At 36.5% G+C, this 12,293-nt stretch overlaps 1 protein-coding gene and 1 long non-coding RNA gene across 5 annotated transcripts in view; one reads left to right on the top strand and one right to left on the bottom strand.

The window, feature by feature from the left end:
- DENND1A (DENN domain containing 1A) overlaps positions 1–12,293 on the top strand; it is a 476,944-nt gene that overhangs the window by 245,537 nt on the left and 219,114 nt on the right. For all 4 annotated transcript variants that reach the window (XM_072960109.1, XM_072960107.1, XM_072960108.1 and 1 more), the window contains exon 9: positions 928–1,038. In XM_072960109.1, the coding sequence (XP_072816210.1) occupies positions 928–1,038 (111 nt within the window). The remainder of the gene's footprint in view (positions 1–927; positions 1,039–12,293) is intronic.
- LOC140695904 (uncharacterized) lies at positions 3,226–11,436 on the bottom strand. The gene is made up of 3 exons (XR_012071740.1): positions 11,347–11,436; positions 6,616–6,823; positions 3,226–3,314 (listed from the first exon to the last, which is right to left on the bottom strand). It is a non-coding gene; the product is annotated as an uncharacterized lncRNA (long non-coding RNA).

The raw sequence follows: 12,293 nt of genomic DNA, 5'->3' as shown, positions 1-12,293 counted from the left end.
ATTTTCAGAGGATTATATTGTATGGCATTGAAAACCTGTAACATTGAAGAAATTAGCATATTCATGTGTATTATTAAAGTCAGGTGGGTATAGAAGGATTTGCAGAAACGAAGCACATTACTTTTTTTTTTTTTTTCAAATCTGCAGAGTACCAATCTATAGTACTAATTAAGGGAACGAAACCCAGGCTACAGACAAAAGCTAGTTTAAAACGTTGCTTTGTCACAACTTGCTACTGCTTGTCTTCAATGTTTTTTCCTGTCTTTTGAGTGAAATACCTGGAAATTGTAGATCTTGGAAATTGCTTTACTTCCAACCGAGCCCTTTTAGAGAATGTAAACCGTGGAGGAGGGGGACACCAGCAGTGATGAGAGAAGAGGAGTGTGCCTGGCCTTTGCATGTGGGGCCTGTTGGATAGGAACAGATTCTGTGCTGAAAGCATTTTGGTCCCCAGGTACTTTCTTTTGCTTAGACGTGTGGCATGGTGCATTGGGAAAGTTCTAGGACCCAGGGTCAGAAGGTCTGAACTTCAGTCCCATCTTCATTGTTCATTAGGTTTTTTGATCTTGACATTCCTCTCTTGCCTTTGTTTCCTCATTTGTAAGATTGTGGACTTCCTGTCCTGCTCACCTTTCAGAACTGATGCGAAGAGCCATCACAGCACCACGTGTGACCTCATGTTGTAAACTGCAATCACCACCCAGAGGTGTAATTGCTCAGACTCCTTCATCTCTAAGGTCTCTTCCAACTTTACACTTCATAATTTACGCATGAGTAAGATTTGGTCTCCCAGGGAGAAAGAATAGGACAGGGGAAGAGGAGAGAATACTTTCTGATTATTTTTTGTTTCTCGTGCTTCTATTTGACACTGTTTGTAATAAGAACAAACAAAATAAGTCATAAACCTCCACTGTTTCTTTCTCCTAGAGAAATCTGACAGAATATTTTGTGGCTGTGGATGTGAACAACATGTTACATCTATACGCCAGTATGCTCTACGAACGCCGGATACTCATCATTTGCAGCAAACTCAGCACTGTGAGTAGACAGTCTTGCAACAGGCTTTTTAATTTTATTTTAATTGAAAAATGTATCAGAAAGATTAAAGAAAACTTTAGAAAAAGAAATCAGCTGCAGTCCTCTCAGATAGTAACATGTCATTTTCATTAATTATTCATGTTCCTTTACAGTGTCAATACACATTTTATTTATTCTTGTAGTTTTGCAATTATAGTTTCCCATTTGATCGTGTGTCATGAACACTTTGCATATTTCATATAAGCTTCCGTTATTGTCATTTTTTACATGTCTATGTCATATTCCATTATACTGATGTGTCATCATTTACTAAATCTTTCTTCTCTTGATGGCCATTTAGGTTGTCCATAGTTTAATCCTTTAGTAGGTAACACTGCAGTGAACATCTTTTGGCTGCATTTGACTAATGCAGTTGATATTCTAAGGATTGGGACCACTGTGTCAAAGGACAGGATAAACACTATGATTTATGGACTGCCAGATTGCTTCCCAGACAGGCTGTGCTTGTTTATAGTGGATGCTGATGGCTGTGTATGAGTGTACTGTTTTTCACTGCAGCCTTGCCAGGATTGTGTGTGTGTTCATGGACATGTGTTTTAATTTTCCTAATAAAATAGGTATAAAATGATATTGCAGATTAGCTTTATCTTTGATTTTTTTGATTAGAGGTAACTGAATATTTTCCTGAGGTTTATTTCCTGTTTGTAGTTTTTTTCATGTCTCTTCCCATTTGTCTTATAAAGCTCTTGATTTTAAAAAAATAAATTGGAATGAGCTCTTTTATATTACAATAACTTTTGCTGTATTATAATAACTTTTGCTATATGTATAATAGAAATATTTTTCATATTCTTTTAACATTTTTTAACTTGCTAAGTATAGGAGTTTATATTTTTCCTAACATCTATTATGAAAATTCTCAAAGATAATAAATTAAAATCATTTTACAGTGAACACCAATGTAATTCCATCTAGTTCTGTAGTTAACATATCACTACATTTGCTTTGGCACATATTTATCCATCTATCCTTCCTACTAACATCCATCAACCCATCTTATTTTTTTGATGCATTTCAAAGTAAATCACAGACATCACTATACTTCCCCCCCCCAAATAACTGAGTATATATGTTATTAACTAAATTTCAATATTTGTTTACACAATTTTTTTCTTTTGAGATAAAACTTACATAAAGAACTTGACTGGGAGAAATTGACTGTTAGAGAGGGCAGAAAGACCTCCCTAAGTGGGAATTTCCCTAATGAAAGGCCTATGGATAAAATCAGTTGTGTGTTCACCTATGAATTCAAGGCACCTAATAATGAAAGCTTAGTGAAGCCATTAGAGTTTTCTTTATTGTTTTCATCATAACTTAATAATTGGATGGTATTGTTTGCTTGTCAAGAATGCACAATTTTTTTGCCAGGCTCATTGCACATAGTATGTGATAAAAGCATGGCCCTTGAGCTCAAGGGAAAACGAGCCCATAATAGACCTCTTGCTTTGTTTTGCATTTTATTTTAAACTATAAGTGCAGTTCATAATCTCAGGGCCTGAACACCCAGACTGAGGTTCAGAATGAGAGCATTGCCAATCAGATTTGTCATTGCCTCTTGTTGAGGCTGAATGGATTGAGTGCATTTGGAAGAGTCTAGCCCATAACCAGTTACTGTTGCTTCGAAGTCTTAAACTTAAGTAGAACAAGAACAGGACATCATTACAGTGAAAGTGAATCCCCTATAATATAATCATGATATTTTCGAGCCCTTAACATGTGCCAGGCACTGCACTGAGCCCTATGCATCTATTACCTCATTTAATTGTCACAACAGTTTGTAGTGGGTTCTGTTATTATCTCCATCCTATAGATAAGGAAGAATATACCTTCTGTGTGATTTTGTTTAGGTAAACCTAGTGGATTAAACACAAAAAGTTATTTCTGCTCCTTCTCAAAACTAAAATGAAATAAAGGAATAAATCAACAAGTACAAAGAGCAGGTGCAACAGAAATTTTAAAAAATATATCAAGAAAGTGCTATTTTCAATGTTATTCCAACATTTTGAAAACTAAGGTAAAATGAACAGAAAAATAAAATTTACCAAGATTGAATCAAGAAGAAATATAAAAATTTAGTCAGTCATTTAATTTATAGATGTTGAATCAATATATGAATTCTTTTTTTCCAAAACAGTCAGCCCAAATGGTTTACAGGTATATTTTATCAAACATCTCAGGAACAGATAATTTCAGTCTTTGACGAACTCCTTAAGCATCTAGAAAAAAGGAGGAATACACCCCAGCTTTTCTGACATTCATCCATACAAAGGGACACTACAAGAAAGAGAAGTTAACAGCCAATATCACTTATTAACATAGGTGTAAAAAAATCTTAAACAAAATAGTAGGAAGTATATAAAATAAATACTTCATAATAACTAAATTGACTTTATTCCAGGAATGTAAGACTGATAATACTAGAAAATCTATTAATATAGCTCATCTATAGGAAAAAGGAAAAATTCATGTGGTTACCAGTAGAGAAAAAGCATGATTATGTTCATGATTAGGAAGACTCATTATGCTGAAGGTGTCATTTCATTCCAAAATGATGTGTAGTATAGATTGCATACAATTCCATTCAAAATTCCAATACAACTTTACATAGTACTTGGCAAACTGATTCTAAAATTAATATGGAAAGCCAAAGAAAGAGCCAAGACACACATGAAGAAAAAGAATGGATTGTGGAAGCTTGTGGAATCAAAACTTTTTATAGAGCTATAGTAATTAAGATGCTAGTAATGGCATATGGATCCACATATAGACTGATGGAATAGAATAGAGATTGCCGAAACAGCCAACATGTGTGTGGGTTCTTCATATACAAGAGAGGTGGCATTGTAAAATCTGAGGGAAGGGACAGACTTTTCAATAACTAATTATCCACGTGGGGGAGAAAAGAGAGATAATTTGTATCTTATACAACATGCAGAACTGAATTCCAAATGGATCAAGGACTTAACTATCAAAGGCAAAATTTTAAAACTTTTAGAAGACAAAATAGGAGAATAATCTCTGTGATCTTGAAGTAGAGGATTCAGTTAAATAATCCAAAATTTATGTTGTATAAAGGAAAAGATCGAAATTGCAAATTTTGTTCATTAAAAGATACCATTCAGAGAATGGAAATAAGTCACAAGCTGGGGTGAGATATTTGCTACATATAAAACTGACAAAAGATTAATATCTGAAATATATAAAGAACTACTACAGTAAAAAAGCAAAAGACAGAATCTATCAATAGAAACATTGGCAAAAAGCACAAATAGGTATTCCACAGAAGAAATACAAATGGCTATTAAATATATGGAAAGATGCTCAACTACATTAGTAATCACAGAAAAGCTAATTAAAACTATTCTGATACAACCAAATTTTATTTTGCAAATGTACTGGAGAATTTCATGTGATACTCTTTGAAGATGCGGCACAAAACTATTTACATACGCCCAGCACTCAGCAGTTCCACTCCTGGAGGGAATTGTGTGTGTGTGTGTGTGTACATACGCATACCTACACAATCTTCTTGGTCATGTATGATGTGACACATGTACAAACATGTTCATAGTGGCATTGAGGTTTTTTTGTTTTTGTTTCTTAAACCTGGAAAGAGCCCACGTGACCATCAACAAAGAACTCATAAATTTTTGCATGGTTATATAGTAGAACACTGTGTAAGTGAAAGTGAACTACCCTATCAACATGATTGGTTCTCTAATACAGAATTCTGAGTGAAAGAAACAAGCTACAGAAGGATATACACTGTGATTTCATTTATATAAATTTCAAGTAAGAAAAACTACATGGTTTATTACTTAGGGATACATATAAACTACAAGGAGGGGAAATGATTAACACAAAATTTAAGGAGTAGTTTCCTCAAAGGGAAGGAAAAGAATATAGTTGGGAAGAGGCATACATGGGACATGAACAGCATTATTTTGTGTCTTGAGCTAGGTTAGGGATCAGCAGAGTTTTCTGTAAAGAGTTCAATAGTAAATACGGACTTTGTTTCAACTATTGGACTCTGACCTTGTCGTTTATAGTCAATAAGTAGGTGAGTGTGACTGTACTCTAAGAAACTTTATTTACAAAAATAGGAGGCACTCTAGACTTAGCTTTTGGGCTGTAGTTGCCCACCCCTGAGCTAGGTGCTGGGTTTTGGAGTCTTAAATTTTTTTCCTCTAAAGGTCTGTTACATGATATACATACTTTTTTAAAAATTGAAATATAGTCGATTTACAATGTTGTGTTAATCTGGTGTACAGCATAGTGATTCAGTTATACATATATATGTATTATATATATTCATTGAAAATTTTTACATATATATTCCTGTAAAATTATATATGTATAGTATATACATTCCTTGAAAAATATAAATTCTTTTTCATTATAGGCTATTACAAGATATTTAATATAGTTCCCTGTGCTATACAGTAGGAGCTTGTTTATTTTATATATAGTGTCTGCAAATTCTGAAATCCCAATTTATCCCTCCCTACCCCATCAAGTAACTATTCATTTGTTTTCTATATTTATGAATCTGTTTCTGCTTTGTAAATAAGTTCATTTGTGTCTTTTTTTTTTTTTAGATTCTGCGTGTAAGTTATATCATATGATATTTTTCTTTCTCTTTTTGGCTGGCTTTACTTAATATGACAATCTCCAGGTCCATTGATTTTTCTGCAAATGGCATTATTTCATTCTTTTTTATAGCAGAGTAGTAGTCCATTGAATATATATACCACAGCATCTTTATCCAGTTATCCGTGGATGGACATTTAAGTTGTTTCTTTGTCTTGGTTATTGTAAATAATGCTGCTATGAACATTGGGGTGCATGTATCTTTTCAAACTTGAGTTTCCTCTGGATATGTACTGATGGGTGGGATTGCTGGATCATATGGTAAATCTATTGTCAGTTTTTTAAGGAATCTCCATACTGTTTTCCACAGTGGCTGTACCAAACTGCATTCCCACCAACAGGGTAGGATTCCCTTTTCTCCACATCCTCTCCAACATTTATCATTTGTGGACTTTTTAATCATGGCCATTCTGACCAATGTGAGGTGATACCTCATTGTAGTTTTGATTTGCATTTCTCTGATAATTAGTGATATTGAGCATTTTTTCATATGCCTGTTGGCCATTTGTCTTCGTTGGAAAAATGTTTTAGATCTTCTCCCCATCATTTGATTGGGTTGTTTGCGATATACACACTTTTATTTGTGTATATATATATATATTTCAGATATTTCAGAATTCTTGAAAAGTTAAAAAAGAAGGTATGAAGCCTCTTTCTCATGAAATTTTATCATGCAGAGATAGAGACAAAGTAGTTCTTATACAAAGGTTAAGAATAGAAATTGCACAAAATTTTATAATGGCAATTCTGGAAACCAGAAGATATTGGAGCAGTGTCTTGAGTTTCTAAGAGAAAATGATTTCTACCCTGAAATTCTATATTATCTAATGGAAGCACTCAGGAGAGTGGCATCAGCCCCTCCCATACCTGTCAACCTCCAGAGGTCTCTACTCCTCCACTCGCCTTCTCCATTGTGGATGAACTGTCCGTCCTCTCTATGGCCAGTCACTCTGCTGGTCAAATGACTTCATTCAACAAATATTTTTCACGGCACTGCTGTAGGCACCGGGGATGCAACAGTGAACAGAGAGGCAAAAATCTGTCTTTATGAGGCTTACATTGTAGTAAGGTAGACCTGCAATAAACAAGTAGGTTAAATAAATGCTAATAAGTACTGATGAGCAGGATAAAGCAGAGGAGAGTGGATGGGGACTGGAGAGGTGGCAGGGATTGCAGTTTAGATAGATGGCCAAGGAGCGCCTCCTTGAGAAGGTCACACTTCAGCGTCTTTCTTGCTACCTTATGGAAATTCCTCCAGCTCTGAGCTCCTCTCTTCTGCATCATTATTTTTCCTTCTCTACTGGTACTTTCTTATGAGCTTGCTAACACGGTATAATGTCTCCCAAACTTAAAACAACATCCTTGGTGGGAGGGTATACCTCAGTGGTAGAGTGCACACCTAGCGTGCATAAAGTTCTGAGTTCAATCCCCAGTACCTCCATCAAACAGAAATAAACAAATAAACCTAATTACCTCCCCCCAAACAAACAAACAAAAAACAGAACATCCTTAGCCACATCCCCTTTATCCCATTTCTTTTCTTCCTTTTAAAATAAAATTCCTCAAGAGAGTTATTTCTATTCACTGTCTAATTCCTCTCCTCTCATTCCCTCCTCTGTCTTGTGTTAGGATTTAGTCCCCACCTCCACTGAAACAGCTTTTGTTCAGTCTCCAACAACTTCATGTCAAATAAAATGAGTTAATACTTGTAAAACTTAGAACAGAGTCTGGCATGTAGTGTATGTATACATTTTTAATAAATAGTTAAACATCTATAATGGGAAGTCAAATATTAATGTTTAAAACTTAAAATCAAGAAATAGTTATTTAGAAATATGGAAATAAATATTGTGTTGAATATGATTAGTTCGAGTTAAGGGTAAGGAGGATTGTGAGATGGGCTGCTCTTTGTCAGTGGTATAAGCCTTTAGCACTTTTTGTTTTGTTTTAGGGCTATAAACATATTACTTTAACTTAAACATTTTTTTTAAAACCAGTTGATTCTTAACTAAGTTCTGAATTTTGCTAATTGATGGTAGAAATCTCTTTAGGGAGAAGGGGGGTCTCACATCTCACATGGGACCAGCAGCATCCTGATAAGTTATGTGCAATTTCTCTGGGGATAAAGTAGCTGAGCAGACATCAGTTTTATCTCAGCATTTGAATCTCTTCGATTTCAGAATTTAGAAGTTGTCTAATTGTTGCCTTTTATTTCCTCAGTGGTGGCTTTTTATTATCTTTCAATGAGGGAGAATGCAAAGGCCTGAGGTTTCTGATGACCCTCTCTTGATAGAGCCAGATATGGCCTGTCATACCTTGACAAACCACATTTTTCTCAATTTTGTTTGATAAGATGTAGGCTTAATAGTCCTCAGAGCCATTAAGCATCTGAAAGATAAAAGCTGTTAACTCGCCAGAGTGCCGTCTTCTATAAAAATGACTGTACATCAATAGAGACAAACCCAGCAATATTTGGTTCAGAGTCAGGTAGTATTCATTTCAGGCTCTCTCGGTCAATAAAGTTGTGATATTTTGTATGAGGAAAATGTTAAGTTTTTGTTCTTTTTGCACAGTTAATGTATATTGATTGTTTTCCTTTATAAGTGATAAATAGGGAAGGCTTAACTAAATCTTGTTCTCTAATGTAAATACTTCAGTGTATTTTCTCCTAGCACAAAGGCCCCATTTTTCTTCCAGATTTTCATATCTGAGTTTAATTCATACTGCTTTTTGGTAATGCTTGTAGATAGCAGATAGGTCTAAAATAAGACTTTTATAGAGATAATACCTAATTACAACCGAAGTCCTAGAAGATCAGTATTATCCCCATTTTACAGAATGGTCCACCCACTCAGAGAAATGGAGTAACTTGCCCAAGTCACGCCCTGGTTGTGGGAGTGATGGATGTGCAAGTAGGTCGTTAGGTTGCAGAGTCAGGGGAAGGGAGGCTTTGGCTTCAGGAAGGGGAGAAACAACCTGACATTACACATAAAAATGAATCTTAGCCCCTTCAAAGTGCCTTGGGGACTAGGTTATGTTTATTGGGTGCCACCTCTCAAACTATGATCAGAACCCTTGTATAGAAACTGTCACAAGAGCCAGAGGCAGATTGTTAAGAATATCTAAATTCACATAAAGAGCCAAAAAGATACTCTGAACCAAATCTGGTGGCTGTGGTATCTGATGGAACTGCTAATGCTGGTTTGAAGTCCTGATAGTTTAGTATTTAGAGACGCTTCTCATGTAGCTGGTAAGTAGCTCTGAGACTATCAAAGATGTGTTGACAGCATCCGTGGACTAAGCGTGTAGGACACTCTTATTTAGATTCACTCTATATTTTATGTGGCAGGTTCCCAATTCTCCTCAATACCCTTTAAAAATCCTTTTAAGTTAACCTTTTTGAGCCACTTACTATGTGCCAGACACTGCTACTCTTTTTGTCTTTTTTTCATTTGTTCTTGCAGCAACCCCAGGAACTAGATGGTTTTATTCTCCTTTTGCAGATGAGAACATTGGCACTTGGCAGGTTGAAGTGTCTTGGCTAAGATGACCAGCAGAGATAGGATTAAAACTCATTTCTCTTGGCTCCAAGCCAACCCCCTTCTTACTAATTTGTACAGCCTCCTTGCTAACTTCCATTTGTCATGAGTTGCCTTTGACACTTGTACCCAGAGAATTATTCTTGATAGGATTCTCTTGACCAGGGATCTGAAATCACAGAAAGAACTTCAGCCTGGACATTGCCTTTGAATGCAAATCTAAGCTTTTTACTTCAGATTTAGTGAGCACTTTCTGTGTGCCTGACACCACTCTTGGCAGCAAGGAAACCGAAGGTCAATATGTGAATTTCTAACTGGCACGCTTACCCTGTTAGCCAAAGCCCTATTTTCATTAGCACCATTCAGATTCAGCCCCTTCTGTCTGCGTGTTGTTGTTGTTAGGCTCTCCCAGCCCCAACTGTGCTGGTCTGCTGTGAGCCCAGCCTTAGTGGGTCCCTGGGACGAATCTTCCCAGCTCACTGTGGCTTCAGATTTCACGTCCTGCAGTTCCTTTCAGCCTTTGTGTATCCTGGCCCTAATCTCCCCCTCTGAGATTTAGGGATACTGTAAGAAGTTTTGAAAACTAAGAATATCCAGTTAAATGATGACAAAAGCATATTTACTTTACAAAGGAATGTATATTTTATCCAGCGGATGCTTTTTAAAACAAGTTCTTAGGGAGGAAGCACAGTTTAGTGGCAAGACTATTACCTAATTAATTGAGCCTTCACAGCTATTTATATGGTGCCCATAACGATGAAAAGAATTACCACTTTTCTGATAGTGCCTCATTTAGAGAAGGAAAGAAAAAAAAAAACCCCACCAGTACTTTCTGCCTGTCACTTTCTTCCTAAGTATTAGTCCCAGAGAATGTGGGCCTTGGGCAGGACTTGGACGCTGGTGGCCTGGAGAGTGATGGGTGATATTTCTGTCTTCCCCCCAGCACCCTCGTGTCTGGCCCTTAGTAGACACTTCAGTGTTGGTGTGAAGGGATGAGTAACTTCCTACCCTTGCCCTTGTCCTGTCTTAACCACTCCCACTAACAGCATCCATTGTCTCAGTACCACCTGGTCTTGTGACCTAAGAAGGGTCAGTTTGTGGACTAGATAGTTTTTCGGATTTAGCTTCATTTTCACCTCTTTCCAGATGAACTTCAGCCGGTTGTGACTATGCCAGCCTGTATAATGGGTTGGGTACCTAAATGATGTGTGTAAAGCTTTCCTAGCTCTTCTGGATTAGAAATAACTAATCCTGTTTGCTTATCTGCAGTCCTTGAAGCTGAGATGAGAGTGGCAGTTTAAGGTTTGAAATACTGGACCAGAGCCAGGGCCTCTTTGCCTGCACACTCCACTCTGCATGTTCCAGCCGTAGGAGCAAACTGCATTATTTTGTTTCAAACTGTGCTCAAGGGAAGCCAAGACCTTGTAACTGGAAACTTACCAGAGAATTCTAAGACTAAATTTGGTGTTCCATTTAAAAAAATTAAATAAATCAAACATTTTGTTTGTTCATCTTTTATATGTTAAAAAAGAGAGATTTATCTACTTCACACTAACAACCTAAGAACCTAAGAAGAGTTTTCAAAGAAGTGAGAAGAAAACTAATCCCTTTTGGTGACAAGGGAAATCCTTAACAAAATGTAATGAAGTGGCATGAAATACAGACTCTGCAGCCAAACTTTCAAACAGCGTAGACTCTCTAATCTCCATCACATAAAATTTTATTGTGGCTCAGAGAATATTAAAAACTGTCAGAAATAAATGAAAGGAACCTCCATTGGCAGGAAATAGAAGAATAGATTAGTATGTTTTATTTATGTGGTTTTTCTCTAGTTTTTAAATGTAAATACAATTAACTGCTTTTTGAACAAGTTCTTCATTTAATTATGTGTGAGTTAGTTTTCTCTTTTTCATGTTGAACTATAACTAGAATGAGGAACCTTGATGTTACAGACACTATATAAACTGTGTAATAGAGAGAGTAACAGCAGTTTAATTTGTGATACTTTAAAACTTGCTGTGTGACTTCAGCCAGCCGTGGTCTCCCTACCAGTTCTTACCTTCCTCTCCTGCCTCTTGCTTCAACACAATGAGCACCTGTTTTGGACCAGGCAGAGAATTCAGATTGTTAGTGACTCCTAAGTGCTGGTCCCTGGATTAGTTGTGTTAGAAATCACCCAAAGAACTTGTTAAAAATTCAGGTTCTTGGGCACCACCTCCAGACATTCTGGTTCCAAAGGTCTACCATGGAACCATGGAATGTCTTTTCTTAAGGTTCCCCCAAATGGTTGATACACAGCCAGATTCAGAATCAGTGAATAGACAGTTCTCTAAGACAATATTTATTCTTTGATTTTTATTTTGCATCATTAGAGTCCTTTTCACTTTGAGACTATGCAATAGAGGCTAATTAAATTTGCTTAGAAGACATTTAAGTACGGATTAACACTAAAAGACTCCTTGTTTCCATATTTCTCTTTGAGAGAACTTTGATTTTGACATTGGCTAGTCCAGAACAGGACAGAGCTAAGTATGATCTATTTAAGCTCTCAGTAATGTTGGCTGCTGATGTAGTCCACGAGTGTAATTTTGGATACACGTGTATAAATAGATCTAGAGAGGTGATGTTTCTTTTTAGCCATTGCATTGAGAACACGACAGAGTATTTCGTTATATTATTTCAGTAGTGCGGTCAACTTGTGAAATAAATTGTATGTTCTTTATAGGACTGATAGCTTTTTATATGAGTGTTGTGAATGAGGTCTCTACTAAAAAACACTAGCAGGTAATATTCAAGTCACTGACCTGGCAATATACTCGCAAAAGCTCTAAATGGCACCTGTGTTGGCCAGCATCTGTCCAGATTTCATTAAAGAAATTGGAGCACCTACTATGTGCTGAGTCAGTGAGGACAGGAACTCAAAATTTCCTTTGGTTTCTGCAGGCTGAAAGTGTGGTCACCGGTGAGCAAATGTAGTGTGATGTGAGATTAGACCATGTAGTCAGG

Source organism: Vicugna pacos, chromosome 4 (assembly GCF_048564905.1).
Source record: "Vicugna pacos chromosome 4, VicPac4, whole genome shotgun sequence".
In the NCBI taxonomy this organism is placed as follows: Eukaryota; Metazoa; Chordata; class Mammalia; order Artiodactyla; family Camelidae; genus Vicugna; species Vicugna pacos.
Note: the sequence above shows the minus strand (reverse complement) of the source record. Positions and strands in the feature narration are given on the sequence as shown.